At 38.4% G+C, this 23,314-nt stretch overlaps 1 protein-coding gene across 2 annotated transcripts; it reads right to left on the bottom strand.

The window, feature by feature from the left end:
- Positions 1-18,896: 18,896 nt before the first annotated feature.
- SUV2 (protein dimerization) lies at positions 18,897-23,314 on the bottom strand. Of its 2 annotated transcripts, XM_089601294.1 has the most exons (12): positions 22,981-23,314; positions 22,763-22,801; positions 22,382-22,503; positions 21,902-21,957; positions 21,456-21,802; positions 21,145-21,213; positions 20,875-20,957; positions 20,208-20,477; positions 20,003-20,109; positions 19,777-19,907; positions 19,474-19,670; positions 18,897-19,345 (listed from the first exon to the last, which is right to left on the bottom strand). In XM_089601294.1, exons 1-12 carry the CDS (start codon positions 23,212-23,214, stop codon positions 19,078-19,080), a joined length of 1,923 nt encoding a protein of 640 aa, XP_089457420.1. In that variant the 5' UTR covers positions 23,215-23,314; the 3' UTR covers positions 18,897-19,077. The 2 variants fall into 2 exon arrangements, with proteins under 2 accessions (XP_089457420.1, XP_089457425.1); XM_089601299.1 differs by lacking the exon at positions 22,763-22,801.

Raw genomic sequence — 23,314 nt, 5'->3', positions numbered from 1 at the left:
AAAAAAAAAAAAAGAAAGATAAATAGAATATAAACTTAATTTTTTTTTAGTTAAAATAGGGTTTGGTTATGATGAATAATGGTTTTATTTGACTTTTATTGGAAAATAGAGTAAACACTAGGATTTTCACTTGATGATATTTCTCTACGCACATACACGTGTAGTAATTTGTTTAAACGAGAGTTACGCGAGTTAGCAATGAATTGAACTCAAGACCAAAGATGGTGATTACTAACTAAAAGCGATAAATTAAACTAAAACACAAAATAAGCACGAATGAATGGATACGAGGAAGGCAAAGGCTATGACTTCACTAACTTTTCATATGATCTGATTTTCTAGACTTATGCATGAAATTTTGAATCCTAATCTTTGATAATCACTCTCACGTCTTAGTATCGTTAAATTTCTTTTGAACATTTAACAACTTATGTCAATTCCATATTTTCTTCTCTCAGCCTCAAACTCTAAAAGTACGACAAACATTGGGTTCGGGAGCGCTCTAGTCTATAAGAATGTACTATGATGATTTAATTCTTATGCACAATCATTCAATCTCTTTCTCGATCATATAAAAAAATTCTTAAAGCATGGAATTAAATCAAACAATGATGATAGAATGATATATAATTCAATTAAATACATATGAATCCATAACCACAATAAATGAAGCTAAGTCATCATCCTCTCAGGGATTAGTTCATAGCGACGAGAAAAACGGAAAAAAAAAAATAAAAATAAAAAAATAAACAAAACCCATAACAAAACTAAAATAAACAAGCATAATAAAAACACAAGTTCTAGAGATAAAGAGGAGAAGAAAAACGTTAATGGTGGCGGTGACGATCATTAACGGGCTCTTTTTTCCCATTTCTCCTTTTCTCCTACGGGCCACACAAGAAACTAAAAACCAAAAGAAAATCTAACTTGTATGCAGCAGCATGCACCATGTTTCTTGTTTCATTTTAAGTTGCCCAAAATATCTGAATCGTCTTTAACATCAAATTACTCACCAAATCTATAATTCACAATAAACTACATACTATTTAAACACTTAAAAACTCGCGATACTCGAATCCAAAAATAAATAATTAGCACATATAAAACATACCTATCATGAACTTATATTTAAATGCTGCTTGAATAATTTGGTGCATACAAGCACACTATATATATATATATATATATATATATATATATATATATATATATATATAATGTTGTTATGTTATAAGTTTGCTTTATTCTTTAACACAAGTTGTGAGGAAAGATGTCGGTCATCATGTTCCAGCTTCTGTTAAGACATCATTTCTCTTGTGCGACAAGTTTTCAGTTTTGCCAGATTGTGTCGCAAGTGACTTTATTGAGTGATATTCTTACGAGTATTGGGAAAGGAAACCATAGATTCACTTCCAGAGTTGTATGACTGCTATAAAAGCCGAGTGCTCCACCTTTAGCAGCATTGACGCTTTATCAAAATACTTAGGGTTCCTAGACGTGCACGACTGGCGGACTGGGAGACTTTGTGTATTGATTAGAGCGGTGTAATTCCTCAAACACTATTCCAGAAGACTGTGTGTTTGTGATATTTGGGTTCTGTGTTTACGTGATTGAAGTTTCACGTGCGTTGAAGACTGAAGTCGACCGAGCATATGCGAGTGCTCGAAGAGTGGAATTGAGAGGGGTCTCAAATTCAGAGGAAGTCCCTGGTCTTGGTATTCACTCGTGGTAATAGTTTCTAGGGCTTTGATTTGTTGATGTAATCATATAAGACCTTGCTTGTACTAATGACTACTATACAGTGAACTCATTTCCACTGGCTGAGTGCCCCCAGACGTACACTACTACAAATTAACTGTGAAATCCCAATTTTTTTAGCTTAATTAAAAAGCTAAAATTTTTGTGTTCGAGTTACGTTAGTTTTTTTTAATAAATTAGTAGTGAATGATTTATTTATGTGGTATGTATGCTTTAGAGTTTTTATTTATTTATTTAATATACTCTTTATATTATCAAAATATGAATATAATATATATGATGGGTCTTAGAATATATATATATATATATATATATATATGTTTATGTTGTATGCATATCTTTTTTTTACTTTTTCCGTAGGACTTATATAATCATATATATATATATATATAATATATATATGGTTATATAATCTATATTTATATGTATGTTAGTTATTAAGTTAAGTCAGCGTGTAGGTTAGCATAGGTTAGGATATACACGTATATACTTATATAATAATAATAATATACTTATATTAATATTAAAAGTAGGATTAGGGTTTGGGCTTTTAGGGTTTAATTAAGCCATATTTAAACATCCTCTCCTCTTCTTTTAACGCACCTTCTCTGCTCTCTCTCCCCCATCCTTCTCTTGGATTGAAAATTCGTAGCTCCAATTAGGTATGCTTTCTTTTCTCTCTGGTTCGGATTCCCTGAAAACGGTTTCTTATAAAGCTTGTGGTGGTTTCAAAAAAATTGTTTTTGCATTGATTCTTTTTGGAAACGTTAGTTTTAAGTGTCTTCTATCTAAATCTGCAATATAAAACTATTTTTATGAAATACAGAATATTTTCCGATTATTTTCAAATCAGCGCACAGACCTGTGACCTATTCTCGATTTTCAGACTTTAAACGCTTATTGTGGATTCAACAAATTTGGTTTTGCGTTGATTCTTTTTGGAAAAGTTAGGTTTAAATGTCTTCTATCTAACCCTTTAATCGAAAAATATATTTATCAAATACACAATATTTTCTGATTATTTTCAAAACAGTGCGCAGACAGTTTTTGACAAAAATTTTAAAGTTAGATTTTAGCACTTCTTTTATTTTTAATAAATAGTTAAAAAAATTATTTTGGCCGTGATGCCTTTACAAAAAGTGATCCAAATTATGTTTTATACCTACTGGAATTTTTACAGAAGTTTTCTCAGAGTTTTAATTTTTTCACCGAAACCCTAATAGCCAAGGGTATTTTGGTAATTTCACTTTGAAAGTCGTTTTTGAAAATTCCAGAGCCTGAGTTGTCTTTCGAACTTCTTCAACAGTAGCTTAATAATTTTTTTCCCATCGATTAGGTTCCGAGTCGCGTAGCTTTTCCGACCCGTCTAGTTTTCCCGAGCCGTCCTCGACCAACGGTCGAAATTTCCGAAACGAAGGTGAGAATAATCTCACTGCAACACGGATTAGTTAAAAAATATACTAAGTATTTGTGATATGAAGTATTTATGTATTGTGTGAATTTTTGTGTGTGTGTTTGTTCGGAATGTGCTTGGTATGATATGATATGACGATATGTGAGTTTATGTTAAAATCTTATGTTGTGTATTAGAATATCTATAACACGTCTTATCTTTCTAGCTATGTTATCATGTATGTTTTATCTTATGTCGCTCATGCTTTTAACGTAATAAACACGATTAATAAGTTAAGTAAGCAAGAGAGTCGTACCGCCTCGAACTACGGAGGTAACTAGAGGAATTTCTCGAGCCGAACTACGGGCTCACATAGAGAGTTCCTCATATGTTTATGTATGTGACGGGGCGTTCTATGGGAGGTCGCAGCCCCATGGTTCGTTACCAAAGTGTACACTGAAATCGGTACGGCTACTCTAGGGGACCCCCGAACTAAAATACGATAGAATTTTAATAGGGTATCTCATGTCACGGTTAAATTTAAAGTACTAATAACCGGTTCATGCAATTTTATTTTATTGCTTATGTTTTGTGAGTTATAGTTATTCTCACTGAGCGTTAGCTCACTCTATGTATATACGTCCTTGTTGTAGGTAAACAACATATGAACAAGTGAGGAGGGTGGATCAGCGGCGGCGATAGCGAGAGGGTTGAGTTATGGTTGCCGTTTTCGAAAATAAAAGATTTCCGTTTTGCTTTCAGTTTTTCAATAATCCAAACCCAAGGTTTTATTTTTCATGGTTTAAGTTATGTTTTTCAATTCCGTTAAAGGTTACGACTTTATTTATGGTATTTATTTACTATGGTATTTTTGGGTTTTAATTTTCGATTTTGCAACTTCGACTTTTTGGTTGTTTTCATTCATCAAGTTTTAAATGAAAATTTATTTTTTTTAGGTTATGAGTTTTCAAACTTTATATTTTAAGTTATGTTTTTAAAAAAAAATTTACCTCAAATTTTCTTAAGTTTTAAAAAGTAAGATAAGTAAGACGGTCCGAAAAGTCGGGTCGTCACATTAACATATTGGGTGCGGAAGGGTATTATATGCGACATGTCGTACCTAATAGTCGCACCTAAGCTACCATTAGGCGCGACATGTCGCACCAGATAGTCCTCCAAAAGACTAAAAACTTCGCTGATGTTTAGTGGTATTCGGTGCGACTTTGTCGCACCTGATACCCATCTGTCGCACCTTATACGTTTGGGTGCGACATATGTCGCACCTAATACCTTTAGGTGCGACTAATGTCGCACCTAATGGGTTTAAAAATTTAAAACGGTCAGAAATTCCCCCCGAATATTTTTGGGTCTATAATTTCATATTGGGTGCGACAATGTCGCACCCAATATGAGTATTAGGTGCGACAGTGTCGCACCTAATAGTTTTAAGGTATTTTAAATACCCGAGCGTCTTCTTCCTCGCCCAAACCGCCTCTCTCTCTAACTCTCTCTCTCTCTCTCTCTCTCTCTCTCTCTCTCTCTCTCTCTTTCCGACGCTGGTTCTTCTTCCTCTGCCGTTTCCTCCCCCGCCGCTGTGACCTCCCTGCCACCGTGACCCTTTCGTCATCCTGTGCCAGGGTACGTCTCTCTCTCTCTCTCTCTCTCTCTCTCTCTCTCTCTCTCTCTCTCTCTCTCTCTCTCTCTCTCTCTCTCTCTCTCTTACTTCTCTCTCTCTCCGACCTGCAGGTCGTCCCCCGCCGCCCGTGACCACCTCGGCTCAGCCCGGTCATCCCCCGCCGCCCGAGACCTCCCCGCGCCCGTGACCTCCCCGCCGCCCGTGACCCCTTCGTCGTCCTCCTCCAAGGTACGTATCTCTCTCTCTCTCTCTCTCTCTCTCTCTCTCTCTCTCTCTCTCTCTCTCTCTCTTTCTCTCTCTCTCTCTCTCTTATTTCTGTCTTTCTCCGACCTGCAAGTCGTCCCCCGCCGCCCGTGACCACCTCGGCTCAGCCCGGTCGTCCCCCGCCGCCTGTGACCATCCCTCGACTCATTCCGGTCCTCCCCCCGTACCCCCTGCCACCCAAACAGCCCCCGGCCCGCCCTCGGCCCACCCGCTGCCGCCCAAATAGCCCCCGGCCCCTCTTGGCCCAGCCCCGGCCTCGCGTCTAGCTTGTCGCCTCGTCGTCGCCTCGGAAAAAGTTAGTTATAATTAGTAATATTTTTAGATTATTTCATATAGATTAATTAGTAATATATTTGAAAATAGAACTTTGATTAGATGTTAACGTGTTTAGTTAATTAATTAATTAGTAATATGTTTAGTTAGATTAATTAGTAATATATATGAAAATATTAACATGTTAGATTAGATGAAAATACAATTTGATTAGTTTGTTAAAAATTTGTAATATATTGTATTGAAATTGAATTTGAAATAGATATATGTTTAAATTAGAATATTGAGATAAATGGTTGAAATTAAAATGAATATATATTGAAATTGGAATGTTGAGTTAAATTGTTATATGTTGAAATTAGAAAGTTGAATTGGAATATTGAAATGGATATTCGTCTGTTAATTAGTTAATTAGTTAATGTAGTATCATAATTAGTATTATATGTTAAAATGATTAGTAACATGATACATTTAATGTAATTATTGAAAATTTATTGCGACCGAGCCACAGAGGCTCGGTTTAGTATTTAGTATGTTAATAGGATAGACCTGGTTGGTTATATATGTGTTTTTTTAAAATTGCAGACTTTGGTTAGTCAATATTTTAGGGGAAACTCTGCCGAATTTTTGGTAGAATAATAAATATATGTAATATAACGAATTCTAACCATTTTTTCAAATTAATACATATTTTTCACAATTTCTCTTTCACTCTCACTAATTCGCTCTCGAATCTTTCAAATGTTAACGAGTCACTCTCAATTTCCTAACAATTCATCACTCAATTTCATAACAATTCACTTTAAATTTCAAATATTCACTCTCAAATATTCAAATATTCACTCTCAATATTCAAATATTTACCTCTCAATTTCCTAATAATTCACTCTTACAAAATGAATTCTAACGATTCATTTTTATCTCCCAATTTCTCGTCTCATTCAGAAGAATGTCAAATCCAAGTAGGGACTGGATTACCTAGAACAATCGGTTGAGTTTGCAATATAAAACAGGGGTAACGAGTTTATCTGCGTTGCAAGCAAACTCCCGAACGAAAACGGTCATTATCGTTGTCCTTGTAAGTCTTGCAATAACGTGAGATGTCTGGATATCGGGGTCGTAAAGAATCACCTTTTGAACAAGGGGTTTACCCCGGGATACACCGAATGGTATCATCACGGTGAACGTCATGTGCTTACCCAAGTAGAACATGCCAGCGAGACTAACCAAAGAGGAGTCAGTGGATTGCACGATGCTCTCCACGATATAATGGATCACGAGGACTTCGACGATTTTACGGATCCGACTCCGAGTGAAGTGCGTGCAGATGAGCAAGTGGAAGATTTGTTCATCGAGTTGGAAGCAGAATTGTACCCTGGGTGCAAAGAGTTTTCGTCTTTGTCGTTCTTGGTTTCGTCGATGCACATCAAAGTCACGAACCATTGGACGAACAAGTCGTTTATAGAATTGTTGCCACTTTTGAGGAAGTCTCACCCAATTGGTAACCGAATTCCGAAAAAACACTACGAGGCAAAGGCGAAGCTGAAGCGTTTCGGCATGGGATACGATATGATTGACGCGTGCATCAACGATTGTGTGTTATTTCGAAAAGATCTCGAGAAAGCTGAAGTGTGCCCAATTTGCAATGAGAGCAGATGGAAGTCAACCGGGAAGAATGTATCACAAAAGATATTACGATACTTTCCCTTGAAATATCGATTGAAGCGATTGTATGCTTCTCGACACACGTCGCTTGAGATGCAGTGGCACGAACGAGATCGCGTCAAAGAAGAAGGCGTTTTGCGACATCCTGCGGATGGTTCGACGTGGAAGAATCTAGATGAGAGATACCCAAATTTCGCTGCAGAGCCTCGTAACGTACGTCTGGGACTAGCTTCTGATGGGTTCAACCCGTTTGGGGAAATGAGTCTAGCGTATAGTATGTGGCCCGTAGTACTAACTGCGTACAACTTGCCACCTTGGTTGTGCATGAAAAAAGAGTACTTGATGCTGACGCTTTTGATACCTGGACCGAGCTCACCTGGAAAAGACATGGACGTGTTTTTAGAACCACTAGTTGAAGAGCTGGAAGAATTGTGGGATACTGGATTCCAAGTGCGAGACGGGGCGAACGATGAAGTGTTTCGGTTGCGTGCCGCGCTTCTATGGACGATAAACGACTTTTCGGCTCGATCGTATTTGTCGGGATGGAGTGGCCAAGGGTATCTTGCTTGCCCCACGTGCAACATTGAGACGCCATCTATGAAAATTAGAAACATGATTGTCTACTATGACCATCGTCAATTCTGGCCTTCGCCTCACCGATTGAGGAAAAGCACTGATCACTACGTAAATCGTCACGAGAAGCGCCTGAAACCTGTCAAGTTGACTGCGCAAGACATACTCGATCAGTTGACTAGTGTTTCTTCCACGACAACCGGCAAAAATATCGGTAAACAAAAACGTGCTGAGTGCGAATTGAATTGGACCAAAAAGAGCATCTTCTATAAGTTGTCTTACTGGTCAGAATTGGAGTTTAAGCACAACATGGACGTCATGCATATAGAGAAGAACGTGTGCGAGAATCTTCTCAGGACGATGCTCATCTTGGAAAAGAAGAACAACGATACGGAGAAGTCGAGATTTGACTTGATGGACTTAAAAATCAAGTCTTTTCTGCACTTGAGACAACAAAGGAATGGGTGGTACAAACCGCCAGCAGCATACACGTTAACGCTTGAGCAGAGACAACGGTTTACCGAGTTCCTCCAATCTATTAAATTCCCAGACGGGCTCGCTGGAAATTTGAAGAAAAATATAACTGCTGACGGAAAGCTCACAGGTTTGAAGTCGCACGATTGTCACGTGATCATGCAGAGGCTGTTGGCTGATGGTATTCGCCCTTTTGTGCCAAAACCGATACAAGAGACGATCTCCGAGCTCTGCAACTTTTTCAAGTTGATCAGTTCTAGAACCCTACGAGTGGACGATCTCGAAAAAGCGCAAGATTCAATCATTGAGATATTGTGTAAGCTTGAGATGATATTTCCGCCAGCTTTTTTCACGATCATGGTTCATGTGGCAATTCATCTACCAGATGAAGCGTTGTGTATCAGTCCGGTGCACATGCGATGGATGTACCCAATTGAGAGATACCTTGGAACGTTAAAATAATTTGTCAGAAATAGAGCTAGACCCGAAGGCTCCATTACGGAAGCGTACGTTGTAGAAGAGGCATTGACATTTGTTGCAAGGTATCTCGAAGATAAGAAAACTGTCGATGAAGTTCAAGTGCGGGAACTTAGTGTTTTTCGGTCTGAAAACTGTGTGCCTTACGGGATGATGAAGCTGATAGTTTTAGATGACGACCAAAAAGAGAAGGCGGAGTGGTACATTTTTACCAATTGTCCATAAATCGATCCGTATTTGATCTAAGGGAATCTTTTATTTAAATATGTACATTATCTAGCTCACTGATTTACTTCTAATTATGTAATGTTAACAGTGAGCATTTGGAACTTATACAAAATAACTCTGAAGCGGGAACCGCAGATTCTGATATCGAAGCAATGCACAGAAAAGAATTCAAAATTTGGTTTGCGAAAAAGGTAAACTGAAAGGATTCATTTGCTGAAAGCATACTAAAATTGCTAAAATGACATCATCTTAATTTGCATATTTCAGGTTTTTGACATGAAAGTTAGTGGTTCCAACGTGTCTGAAGAGCTTTACGCATTGTCTACGGGATCTATGCAAATTGCTCATCAGTATCCGAGTTGCTTTGTGAATGGCGTGAAGTTCATCACTCGTCGTTGTGATAACCAACGGATCACCCAGAATAGCGGTGTTTGTGTGCCCGTGAACGACTTCAGCTTTTACGGTCGAATGGAAGACGTAATCGTGCTGAACTATACACACAAATGTCGTGTCGTACTATTCAAATGCATATGGTATGGTGACAAGTACAATGCAGGAAGTATAGTGCACGTTGATAAGACCACCGGAGCAACGAGTTCGTATACCGCCAAAGAGTGGTTTACAGAAGAGCCTTTATACTGGCGACTCAAGCGAAGCAAGTGTTTTACATCCAAGATCTCGTTAAGGGTCGCGAATGGGAAATCGTTCAGGAATGCAATCAACGGGGGATATGGGACATTCCTGAAGTTGATCCGACCACTTCAGCATCGATTCCATTGACAATAGAATTGTCAAATATCGACCGTCTTAATCATCGACACGAAACCGCTACGGTCGAGCTTGTTACTGTTGTTGAAGATGATGAAGTGGATGAAGAAGATGAGACATACGCCGTTTTTGAGGAAGACGATGTCGATGTCGATACTAACATTACATCGAGTGACAACGATGAATGACTAACACCATGTAATAACCATAGTCGTCGAATACTAATTACATAGTAATTAAAAATACTATCTACAATTCATTTTGCAGGATGTCTACTTTAGGTCAGGACCCATCAGGAGGAGAGCGTGACCCCCCGCAGATGCCGAGGAAGAAGCGGGGACCAACGACTGGCGTCGTTTCTGCGAGAGCTGATGTTGGGACCCCTTGAGCGAACACAGTTCGCTACGATCAGACTGCGCAGGCGTTCTACCAAGACGTCAGGGAGCAAAATCCGTTGATCGGGACGTTCCAAAACCAATTAAGAAACCTGATCAAGAGTACCATTCCAGTCGACCTCCCATACTGGAATCATGTGCATGCGCAGAGTGTGGCGGCTCTTATGAACTCGATTCATAACGAGTATAACTTCGTTTATGAACATCCCGAGAGTGGCGAGCTTGTGCCTGCAGATCCTATTCGCAACAAGATTGATATGGCTATCATTCGCGATGCGAAGAGGATGCACCGTGGCCAGAAGTCGAGGTTGTCGCAGCTCTTCTTCAAGACATTTTGCGGGAGTAAGGATCTCGCTAAAAATGAAACTCCCGAAGGCTACAACAAGGAAGCCTGGTTGAAAGCAATGGAGACGTTCGACTCGCCAAAGCATAAGGTATGAGTTGAACTTCCGATGGTTATTCGAATTTCTTAAAATTAAACTTAACGAATTTATGTCTTGCAGGCAAAATCTCTCCGCAACCGGGAAAATTCGAAGATGAAGAAGACGAAGGCGAGACAAGGGTCGTTTAGTTTTTTTGGTCATCGCTCGAGGAACGTAAGTCTCTTAATATTAATATGCAATATATATGTGATTCATATTTTAATGTTGAAAAATTACAGCGAAGGGAAGATGGGAGTATAGGCTCGGCTTTAGCGATATGGTCAGAAAAACACCATGACGCTAAGGGATCGTGGACGACGGACTTCGCGAAGTCGCAATTCTTAAGTTAATTGTTTTATTTACTATATTTAATTACTTAAATTATTCTTATCTGATAAGTATTTTGTGATTTTTTTAAGGATCAAATCACCGCCCAAATGATAGATATTTTGCGGCAAGCGGCGGAGTAAAACACCGTAATCTCCCAAGAAGATGCGGAGATGTACGCGATGCGCGATGTTTTAGGAGTACGCAGAGACTGGGAAGTCGGTTTAGGGCCTTCGATCCCAAGGTCATCGCTGGGTGTTGCCCAAACGTTAGATAGAGACTCGTCAAGTTCGTCATCTTAGACCGATCCATTGGTTGCCGAGATGCGAGCTCAGACGGATGCCCAACAAGCCGAGCTGCAAGTGATGCAGCAACAGATCGCCTTCCTCAGCCAGCAGCACAACCAGCCTCCCACGACTCATCAACCTCCGTCTGCATCGCAACCAGGTGGGACTGATCAGCAGACGCCAGGTTCCACGCCGGGTTCTACGCCTGGTTCTATGGATTACTTGCGAGACCGTCCTTACGGAAGCGGCGGAACGAGCGGCAGCGCGTCAGGCAGCGGTGGACGAGGACGCGAAAGCGGTTCTCGAAGTTCTGGCAACTTATTCGGTAGAGGAAATTCTACTATCGATAAGTTTTATAGGAAAAAAAATTAGGAATTCATTTTTTCGCTTTTTTTGGAAAGAATTTGTATTTTTAATTAAGAATTCTATTTTCAGAATATTATTTCTGATTAATTTAGAATTTTGTTAATTAATTTTTATTTAATTCTAAATGAATTTTGATTTAGTTTTTTAATTTCTTATTTTTTTTAATTTAAAAAACATATTCGGTGCGACATTGTCGCACCGAATATAATGGCAGGAACGGCTTTAGGTGCGACATTGTCGCACCCGATATGAATTTACCCGTCAATTTTATAAAATTTGGCAGGAAAATAACTTGGGCATTAGGTGCGGTAAGTCGCACCTGAAAATGTCGCACCTAAAGGTGTACTTATTCGGTGCGACATGTCGCACCGAATACCTTATGCGACGGGTTATCCGGTGCGACGCTGTCGCACCTAATGTCGCACCTAATACATTCGTCGCACCGGATAACGTTTTTTGTCCTAGTGGTAGGTGACGTTGCACCGAATTGGGTAACCATATTGTGTGTCTTTCTTTTATCGCACTTCTTGTTTATTATCCATTATCTGTGTTTAAACAAGTTGTCGGATACATTGTCGATACATTGTGTGCGATATCTTGTCTTGAAATTCAAAAGTCCACGTCATTTATGTATTACAACATTGTACATAGAGAAATTAATAAAACCTATACAATTAAATCAGAAAGAAATCATGGTCAACAAATTTTCTTGAAAATAGAATTTTAAATGTAACCAATGTTATATGCAAAACAACAAATGAAAAAATATGTTCAAAATATTAAAAAAAATAATAAATATAATTTAACAAACACTCTGCTAGCGCAACTGGAGTTCTCTTTACACATTGTTATGGGTCGTTTTTCCTTCACAAGAAACGATGCGGCCCAACCTGAAAAAGATGTACACGAGGCCCAATCCAAAGGGAATCATGACAAGACAAGGGGCCACGTTATCAGTAGTTTTACGCCTCGTGACCCCCCTGGCGAGTCTCATGACCCCTGACAAGTCTCATGACTTGTGGGTACGTCTTGTGACCCTAATTAGCAGGTCTCATGACCCCTTGGCAGGTCTCATGACTCATGGGTACGTCTTGTGACCCCCACTGGCAAGTCTCATGACCCTCTGGCAGGTCTCATGACTCATAGGTACGTCTCACGATCTCCGAGCAGGTCTCGTGACCCATGGGTACGTCTTGTGACCCCCATGGCAAGTCTCATGACCCCCTGGCAAGTCTCATGACCCCCTGGCAGGTCTCATGACTTATGGGCGCGTCTTATGACCCTCTGGTAGGTCTCATGACTTACGGGTACGTCTCATGACCCCCTGGCAGGTCTCATGACTCATGAGTACGTCTCACGACCCCCGGCCAGGTCTCGTGATCCATGGGTAAGTCTCATGTCCCCCCTGGCGAGTCTCATGACCCCCTAGCAGGTCTCATGACTCATGGGTACGTCTCATGACCCCCCCTAGCAAGTCTCGTGACCCATGGGTACGTCTCATGACCCCCCTAGCAGGTCTCGTGACCCATGGATATGCCTCATGACCCCCTGGCATCTTTTGACCCATGGGTACGTCTCACGACCCCCTGGCAAGTCTAATGACTCATGGGTACGTCTCATGACCCCCTAGTTGGTATCATGGCTCATGGGTACGTCCCTCAACCCTTCGGTAGATCTCGTCCGTCCCCTCCCCCAATAACAGCCAAATGACGAGACTACCCCGACCCTCACAACTTTACTATAAATACCTGAGACAAACAATTGTCAAGGGTTGATTTTTTCTCTCTCTAACTAGACTGTGTCAAAACCTCTATTCAGTTATTTCTCTCACTAGAAACACCTTTGAGACCGAAATCAAGAACAAAGAGAATCAAAGCTACTCCACTCATACATTTTCACACAAAAACGAGGAACAATTTTCTTCCATTCTCTATAGAGTGGGAGAGATAAGTTCAGTCTCTCTCAAAACCGGAGACTCCCGAGCCAAATTATATTCTCTCTACGATCGTGTCCAAGAACTTGAGAAATCAATTCTCTCGTTCTCCATTCGATAAGAGGAATATCTCGTTACTAATCTTACAAATTCGAAGACATGTGGTCAAGTCTGCTCACGTCACGTGTCCATAAGTGTTGAACCAAAAACCGGCTTAACACACATTTTACTCCTAAGAAGTGATATTCGTAATCCTATCAGCGCATCAGCTAGGCAAAAGAGTTATGGAAATTGTGAACTGTGGGCCCCGCATATTATCTCTACGATTTCCTTATGCTGATGATTGATACCGATCATGATTATCATTTTCCTTTACTCAAATTCAAATATACATATATATAATTTATACATCACACGCACATACACAGCTAATTTATTTTTTATTCTGAATCTCTTTGAACATGCATGGGACTCCTATGCAACATACGTGATCGGCGACCAGCTCACCAGCTCAGAGATAGAAAGAGAGAGAGTCATGATTTTATGAATATGAAGCAGATTATGCATATAAACTAATTTAAATTCAAAATCATTTGTATATTACAAGAGAAATTTCTTAAGCTAAACTTAATAGTTAGAGAAATATCACTAATGTCTTTTATTTTTAAAAAAAATATATCTAAAAATTAGACTCATACTTCTATTTTGGACAATAATAACCTTCAAATTATTTAAACTTAATTTTTTTCTTGTTTTTTTTTCTCATTTCCATTCCCTCTTTCACACAAGGATTAAAATACCGTTTACTGCAACCGCATCGCACTTCTGATTTTACTGGTTACCCGCGTACTGTCTAGGTTATACCGTGATTTTATAGCATACTGCAATGTATAAATATTAAACAATTAAAATTTTGTAATATGTGAGAAAAATATGTGGTATTTAAAGAAGTAAAAATCTAATTTTTATAATTTGTGCGATATTTGCAATGTATATGTGGTTTTGCGGTATTTGCGAAATATTTGCGAGATTATCGCATTATTTGAGGCATTTTGCGGGAGAATAATATTTCGCTCCCGCGGAATGTCAGATACCACGTGGGAAATCCCTCTCTTACGCGGTATTTGAAACCTTGCTCTCTCATGGCCTTGACGGGCTCCGATGAACTCCGACGGATTCCGGTGGTCTGTGATGAGCTAAGACTATCTACGACAAAAAACCCGTAGAATTAATTTTTAATTTTAAATTCTATCATTGAAGAAAATTATTGATTTGATCAAAACTTATTAGAACTTAAATTAGTTTCGAGGAATAATCAGAAGTCATTGTAATTAATAGACATTAATTTGAATTAAGAGCAACATCGACTTCTTTTACAGTCGTTGTTGCTCAAAATGAATAGTTCCTTAATTCGAATGAATTTCGATTAAATTCCAATGAATTTTGATAAATTCTGATGAAATTCAATATATATTTTTCAATGATAGAATATAAAAAGAAAATAAGAATTAAAAATTAATTCCTAGCATATTTTTCGGAGATCGTCAGAGTTTGTTCGAATCTGTCAAGGCCGAGAGAGAGTATGTGAATTTGAGAAGAAGAAAAAAAAATTAAATGGTCTAGAGGATATTTTTGTCAGAAATTTGAGCAAAAATCCATTTTCACATATTTCTTAAATAAAAGGATTGTTAGTGATATTTCTCTAAATATTAGGTCTAGTTTAAGAAATTTGCCTATTGAAAATCGTACATAGGGAAACTACTATAAGCTATAATATAAAATCAAGAAGAAATTGTGGTCGATAACCAAACAAATTAAAAAGATAGGTTACCGAGTTAATAAATTGTGTGAAACATGATCGTAAGTTTTTTTCTCGAAAGGGAGACAATTCTAGACGAATACCACACAAATTAATGTTTCTTAATGTTATGTATAGAGATGTTAAGTTTTGGTTACATTTTAATGTTTGTTATTATTTATAGGACATGAACGATTTTGCCGAGTATACTTGAGGGTAGGCAGGTTTTGAGGAGATCGCCGAGTATACTTGACGGTAGGCGATAGGTATTCAGGAGACCACCTGTCATAATAGGAGATCGCCAGTCCCAATTGCTGCTACGATTTCAAGGTATTGAGCATAGTTGTTAAGATTTTAGTACGTCTTACATACAAAACTAAGGAAAAACTTAAAAACCAGATGTTTTGAACTTTACAAGGGCTGTAAAGGTTTTATTTTAAGTTTATGCATATAGAGGTTAAATTTTTGTTATATGTCAATCTATACTATAATTGCTATTCTTTTTTTTATATATAGCAATGTGAAACCTACTCTATGTCTTTGTTAGTCGATGTGGGAGAAATATTGCTCTTGTACTTTGTGTGCTTTTTTTTTTTTTTAATAGAACGGATTTTCCATTAAAATTGGGTAAAAAAACCCATCAATACAGGAGAAAAACACCTTAATACAAGGGTCACCAAGACCTAAGTCGAAGTGAATCTAACACTAAGTTCCGGTAAAAGTACGTTATGTGCAAACTTCCGACAATAGGAAGAATTACAAGCACAAATAGAGCACACAAGAGGCTCGTTCAAAAACCCAAAAATTGGCGATGGAAAAATCCAACCAACCTCGGTACGATGGCCACGAATAAGATGGCTCTTCAACCTGCATAGATCAAAACCTAACAGGAAATCCACTACGGGAGATGAGACTACGGCTAATCCGAGTCCAAAACAAACCAAAACAAACCAGACAGAAAAATAAACAAGTTTCACACACAGACTAAAACTGAAATTAAAAAGAAAATCTAACATCAAAATCAAAGTCCGACACACGAGATTCAACACCGAACCGATGGGAGGATGCTGACCACGAGGAGCCACGTAGCACTGTTGTTGCCGAAGAGCCATGTAGCACCACTGTTGCTGAGGATCCGAGCCCTTCCGTAGTCGTCGAGGCACCGAGTCGCCCTGTTGTCGTCAAGGAAGGAGCTGCACCACCGTCGATGGGGAGCGAAGCCCCATCACCGTCGAGGCTCCAAGGCGCACCGTTGACGACGCAGGGGAAACGAGCCGCATGGGCGTCGCCGAGGGAACGAGGCTCCATTGACGAGAAACGGAGCCGCCATGCCTCAGCCTCCGAGAACCCGCACCACAAAACCAAGCAACAGAAAGGTGGAGCATAACTCCCATCGTCCAGGATCGACGCCGCGAAGAGCCCAATCGCAGCCAAATCCCCAACACGAGCGGCGGAGAAGAACTACCGCCGTCGGAGATTGAGACCACAAACAGCCACCCAAAGACAGAAGCCCGAGGAGAGCGTCGGAGGGACGGATGCGAGCCCACGAGACGCCGACCAAGGCGAAGAGGAACGTCGGAGCAAGGACCCAAAAGATGCAGAGAAGATCTGAAAAAAACAAGCAAAAATCTGAAAAAAAAAAAAAAAAAAAAAAAAAAAAAAAAAAAAAAAAAAAAGAAGAAAAACTTTGTAAGCTCCCTCCAGGTCGGAACACACCACCGCAGCGGCGGCCGGGTCCTGGAGGGGCGGCGGCGGCGCCTCTAAAAACTAGGGTTTGCTGGTTTTTTTTTTTAAAGAGAGAGAAAAGAGTCCGTGTTTGGAGGGGGCTATGTTACATATATTGTACTTTGTGTGCTTACTCTCTCCATATTTCACGAAAAGAGACATTTAATAGAAGACTCTACCCGAAATAGGTGTGTATTATTATTATTATTATTATTATTATTTAAAATCTAACACCATGTTGTAATTTAAATTGTAGTGGGTTTAGAGATGACTGAGTGGAAAGCGTCGAATTGCTAATCCGTTGTACTAGTTTTTTCTTACCCAGGGTTCGAATCCCTTTCTTTTGGTTTTCATTGGTAAAACGGAAATAGAATCTAAACTTCCACCAATATTATTCTAAATACAACAATTGAAAAAATCTATTAAAAAATTAAAAAAAATAAATAAATAGTGTACAACATACAACAAACTCTCTAGCTACGCAGACCTTAAGAGATAATGCTAGCTACACAAATAAGTGATGAGGTAACACAGAATAATATTTCTGCCAGAGAACTCGAGTTTTCTTTACACATATTACTCACATCACATACATATACATAATATCTATAAATATACAGACATACACATAACTACTTCTGTTTTAGTTCTGAGTCTCTTGAACATGCATAAAACTCCCATGCAACATACGTGATCAGTGAACAGCTCAGAGAGAGAGAGAGAGAGAGAAAGATCAGCACTTTACGGAGTGGCAAGGAATGTTGGTCACGGGGTTCGGAGAAGAAGGAGTTTGATTCCGATCATTGTCCGGTTTGATTATCAGCCGCGTCGTGGTCTTCACGAAGTAGTCATGATTATTTTGGTGCTTCAAAGGCCTTCCTTCCACAATAATGAAAATGGTATCATTATTATTGTCAAGACTTTTGGTAGCCGAGAAAATGGTGACAAGAATCACCACAACTTTTGCAACATTAGGAGTGAGTATAGGACTTCTCATCGTCAAAGTATATATAGTTGTAAATTAATTAGCACTATGTATGAGGAGTTGAAATTTTCTATTGGGGAGAAATGAAAATCAGCTTTTAGCTTAATCAAAAGAGGAAATAAAGTCTAAGCTCTTTTTTCTTTATTTTGTTGTGGCTTATAGAAGACTGATGCAGTTATGTCAAACAAGCATATTTATATATATATATATATAGTTAGAGAGAGAGAGAGAGAGAGAGAGAGAGAGACTTGAGGCCTTCAAGTTATTTCCCCGTAATTTTTTTATGCGTTTCCTAGAAGATACAACACAATAAGACCGAAATTGTAATTCGATGATTATATTTGAGTAGAGTTTCTCATGTTATAACACCACTCTTCTTGCATTGTTATTGTCGTAAGCAAGTACAACAAGTAATGTTAGTACGAGGATTCGATCGTTTGTGTTTTTCCCAGAAGAAAATGTGAAGTATATATATTTTTTTCTATATATATATATAGTTTGTGAAATGATATGGATCTTCCTCTAAGTTTGTGAAGATACTTAATTAAATTTTCGGGGATTTAATTACGTCAATTATCTATGTGGGACTGTGGGTCCACACGGACATGATACATCTTTTTGTGTATGTGTGTAATATTCTTTGCAATTTCAGATGTTTTGTAATGTAGTTACTTGGTTACTACGTAGTTGCATCAATTTTGTCGGGACGGCTTTTATTCTCATTTGGAATTGGGAATTAAAATGACAAAAATAAATAAATAAATGGCATAAACCAACGCGGTGCTTTTAAGAAAAGAGACATTCAACAACTAGAGCTTTGAGTTGTGTCTCATGTATTACAATCACACAAAATGGATTGCCACAAGCCCTAAATATTAGCTCTATCGTCTATGAAAGAAAAGATTACCTTTCTTTCTATCCTTTTTTTCTTATTTTAAAGAGGGAAGAAAAAGAGATCATTAAAACCCTCACTCTGTCTATAATTACGTCCTAAATTGGATATAAAGTTAAATCATATTTTCAACATTATAATCATCTCGGAACATCATTCATGCCAGCTTACATTCTACTACAAATTTACGGAATCAACATATTTAAAGAAAAACCTCAAGAAACTAGAGAGTGCGAATTCAAAAGCATAACTAAAAATAAAAAGTAAAATAAATAATAATAATAATAATAATAATCAATGGCATGAAAAAGTTCTCACGCACACGAGACAAAAAATGTTATTAGCTGGGTCAAAATTTTACAGTGATCCTTTCAGGACTACTTCACTGCACAAAATATTTACAGCCTTTAAAAAGTGTTAATGTCGAGAAAAAATATACTATGATATGTGATTGCCCAGATATGCGAATACCCGTTTCTTGAAAACTCGAGCCAACTCAACGACCTCAGATTTTCTCATGATTCCGACCACGCCATCAAAATGGGTGTTTCTGTGATCGTCATTCCTCGACAACCTGTTGGCAATGTCGATGGTCAGGCTAGCCATGTCTCTGCTTTTCGTCAATATTTGCAAAGCAGTGGCCGAATAATTAAGGTTTGAGACCAGTCTGTTCAGAAGTATTAGAGCCTCGCGCATCAATAACGTCCTGCAAAACAGTACAATTATTAATAATATCATTAGTACTATAAGATATTGCGGCTTGCTTTGGAAATTTTGAATGATGGCAATTACTTCTATTGCAAGCTAAAAGTAGACTGACTCTACTTAACATACCTCTCTTTAAATATTTCTGGCGACTTGAGAATACTAGCTGCTTCTATTTCGATCTCCGAAGCCAGAGTTTGCATAATCAGGATGAGAAAATTCGTATCTTTCGGTAGTTTATGACCAACAAGAATATCAAATCCCGATTTTCCAGAAGAGGCCAAGAAAGCCAATAAAACAATGACGTTCCTCCGCAGCTCCAATTCCTGAAAAAGACAGTAAAATCACGACTACGAACCATAAAATTACCCGTGATAATTGTGTGGACCAGCATAAGATGAGCAAAGATAAAGTTATAGAGAAAGTCAGTACCTTTAAACCACTCACGGAAAATGTCATACAATCCGCTAAGCCACAAAGGATTTTATCGTCGTCGATATTCACTAGACTGGTAGATTCTTCCTCTGTGGAACCACTGCAGAACGAGACGAGTAGTTTTGGACCTTAACATACAAGAACCATAAAGTCAGAGCAGTCAAAAGAGAAAAGATTAAGGAAACGAAGTATTAAAAAAAATGAAAAAGATAATACGGATTACAATTTAGAAGAAGATAGATCAGTTGAACCGACTGTTTCTGAACATGCAATCCAGCTTCCTTTCTGAGCATTTGTGGAATACTTTCAAACACCCGGGTATTGCCAAACCTGTTTCCGATTTCAATGATACCTTAAATCTAAAATCAACCCGTACAAACTTATTATTAGTAAAACATGAAACTCGCAGCAGAAGTGTTGGGACTTACTTTTCCCTGTCTGTGTAAGCATTACTTCTTATGAGAATGATGTTCATAACTGAAACCGCTTCTCCGCGTACGAGTTCTTCAGTCTCTCTCTCGGCAATTTGAAGCACTGCTTCAAAGAGTGAAACCCAGTCGACACGAGAAACCGAATTCGGAACGCTAGATTTCCATTGCTGCTTCTCATATAGAGTTTCGGCAGAGGACGGCCCTTCTACGCCCTTGGAGTTTAGAGTGTCGATAACAGAGCTAAGTCCCTCGACCACAATATTATCCCTGAGCAGATTCCACTGGAAGATCAAATCAAAGTTCATAAGCACATCAACATGCACGAAGCGTGCTGGCAAGTATATATATATATATATATATATATATATATATATATATAAACATGGCATCGATTTCAATTATAAAAGGACATATGAGTTGCGGGAATTGGGACAAAAGCAAACCGAGCCAAATACAAAGTTTAAAAATAAAAAATAAAAAAAAGATGTGATAATAAGATAAGTCTCATGATACAAAAAAAAAGAAAAAAAAAATATATGTATATATATATATATATATATATATATATATATATATATATTAAGGAAACAGCGATAATGTTCAGGTCTAAGCTGCTATAAAACATAACTAAGCTCACTTAAATAAAAGCTGAAAATGGAAGTACCTTTCTCCAGATATCCTCTCAAGAGAAAACAGTTGCTTCAGAAACACGTTCAGTATACGCAGAGATCTGTGAATAACGACAACCTGAGGTTGACAAAACATACAATTTCATCAGCAGTTATGAGATGTTATCGTTGTTAGTATTATTTTAACGAAACATAGCCATCTAAAGTATAGACAGTATATAAAATAAAATAAAATAAAAATAAAAAATCGGCCAATACAAACTCTTATTGAAAATGAAAGTGAAAATTGTGAATGCCGAACCCACATTTTCAAGGGCACAAAGATCAAGCAGTGGTTCCAATAAAGCCTCCGCACGTTCCATTCCGTTATTGATCTGCAATGATCAATGAAAACTAGTTAACAAACTATAGAAGATGAATATACAAATACGTTGAATGTCGTGTTTAGAGCACAATTCCACTAAACAAAATAACATGGTCGTAACAGAGATGATCATCGTTATTATATATTACATTCATTTGGAGAAGAGTCAAGGCTAGAGTTAATAATACACAGTCAAAAGTGTTAACGCCTAACAATAGATCAACGTAACCACAATGTAGTTATCTACATCACCTTTGTCAAAATTGAATAAAAGTGAGACACTTTCGAGGCTTCCAAGGTCAAATGCAGAGGATGAAGTGAAACTCCATTAGAACTTCCACACAGAGAGCCCGATCTTGGTTTCATAGACAAACTCGTGTCCATGCAACCAAAAAGCTCGTGAAGATCGGTTTCGCAAGTCACAAGTAAGTTAGAAACTAAGTTTTTTCCCAATGTCTCTGCACTGGGCAAATCCCAAATGTCTAATAACTTCTTAGAGAGATCTTGGCAAGCCCAGGTTTCATCACGGAGCAATACTTGGGAAGAAGAAACCCCTCCATTGTCGGTTTGAACTCCAACGGCTTTGGAGCACGGCGTTGCTGCAGGCAATTAGCACCAATAATTTGAGAAATAGGGAAATAAACAGATTTCTAGTAATATTATAGTCTCGTCACTGGTGATTTTGAATCGTCACTTACTTTTATATTGCCGCGGAATCTCGGGACGGTCACAGGAATCTTCACGTTCTGTGACCCTGTTCCACATTATTTAAAAACATTTTAAAGAACCTGTGACGACTTCTAAGGCCTCTCCAAAAACTAGAGACTCATTGGACTTTAGTCTTTATTAACACCAATTAAATTAGACTTAAAATTAAAAATTAAAGGAATGATAATAAAAATGCCAAAAGATAGAAAAAGAAAAAGTTCTCTGTGTAGTACTTCATTATGCTTAAAAAAATAATGAGCTCGAAAGTCGGAATGATATCGATATATAGCTAGACTTCCACTTTGAAAATCTACGCCATTATTTCACATAAGGAATTTGCTATCTTTCAATGAGAAGATTTATCATCATTTGAAGCCTATTACTAAAAAAAATTGCATCGCATCATAGAATAAAATGGCTGTGAAGTCAGCATAATTACAGATGTAATAAGAAAAGAACGCTATACTCACAAGTTTGGTCGTTTTGAATGCCATTGGGCTTCATATTTTTCTTTGCTTGTGGAAGATGAACCATTATTAAGCTGCTCGTTTTTCGCCTCTCTCTCCTTTCTTGGTTTAGTGTTCTCTTGTTCCTGATAGCAAAGCAACATACAAGAATAGCGTAAGAACTAGAAGATCCTAAAGTAATATTCAATAGAGTGTAATTCATAACAACAATAAATCTCAAAACAATAATATTTGCTTTTCTTATTGCAGAGAAAACCACAGAATTGAAAACACCATGAGATAAACGTGTGACGCTAAATCATCATGCAGCAAAACTCAATAGTTCATAAAAAAATAAAAATAAATAAAAAAAACATCAATGTGGAATATAAATATAATCAGCACCGAGTCCAAAAGCTGCTTTGAAACACGTCCGTGCTCGTTCTGCAGGAAAAAAAAAAAAAAAACACCCGGAAACAAGAACCAGAGATTTCAATCGATTTCCGAAATCAATGCACAAAAAAGGTCCATTCTTCAAAACCGCAGGGCACGAAACTGAAGAGAGAGAGAGGTTCTCAAAAAATAAAAATAAAAACCCAAAATCCTGACCTAAAAGGCATTACCTTGAGGCCTTGGATCAGGGGCTCTCGGTCGTCCCGGAGAGCCCTCTTGGAGAGCTCTCGGGGCGGAGAGTATTCGACGGCGGTCCGGCGAGATTCCGGCGGACGGGGGATGAGCGAGGTGGTCTGGGAAAGCGGCTGGGAAGAGGAGGAGAAAGAGGAGAGAGTTTTCTCTTCGACTTGGAGAAGAATGTTCATACACTCTTCGTCCCAGTCGTCCAAATCTTCCTCGCTCATTGCTCTTCTTCCCGAGACACTGAGCCAGTGAACGAGTGAGCGATTCGCTATACCCGCCGTGCTTGATACACTTACACTTTCTATCTACACTAAATATGTT

The sequence above is a fragment of the Urtica dioica genome, chromosome 2 (genome assembly GCF_054948205.1).
Source record: "Urtica dioica subsp. dioica isolate 48M chromosome 2, U.dioica_male_clone48M_v1_H2, whole genome shotgun sequence".
Taxonomy (NCBI): Eukaryota; Viridiplantae; Streptophyta; class Magnoliopsida; order Rosales; family Urticaceae; genus Urtica; species Urtica dioica.
Note: the sequence above shows the minus strand (reverse complement) of the source record. Positions and strands in the feature narration are given on the sequence as shown.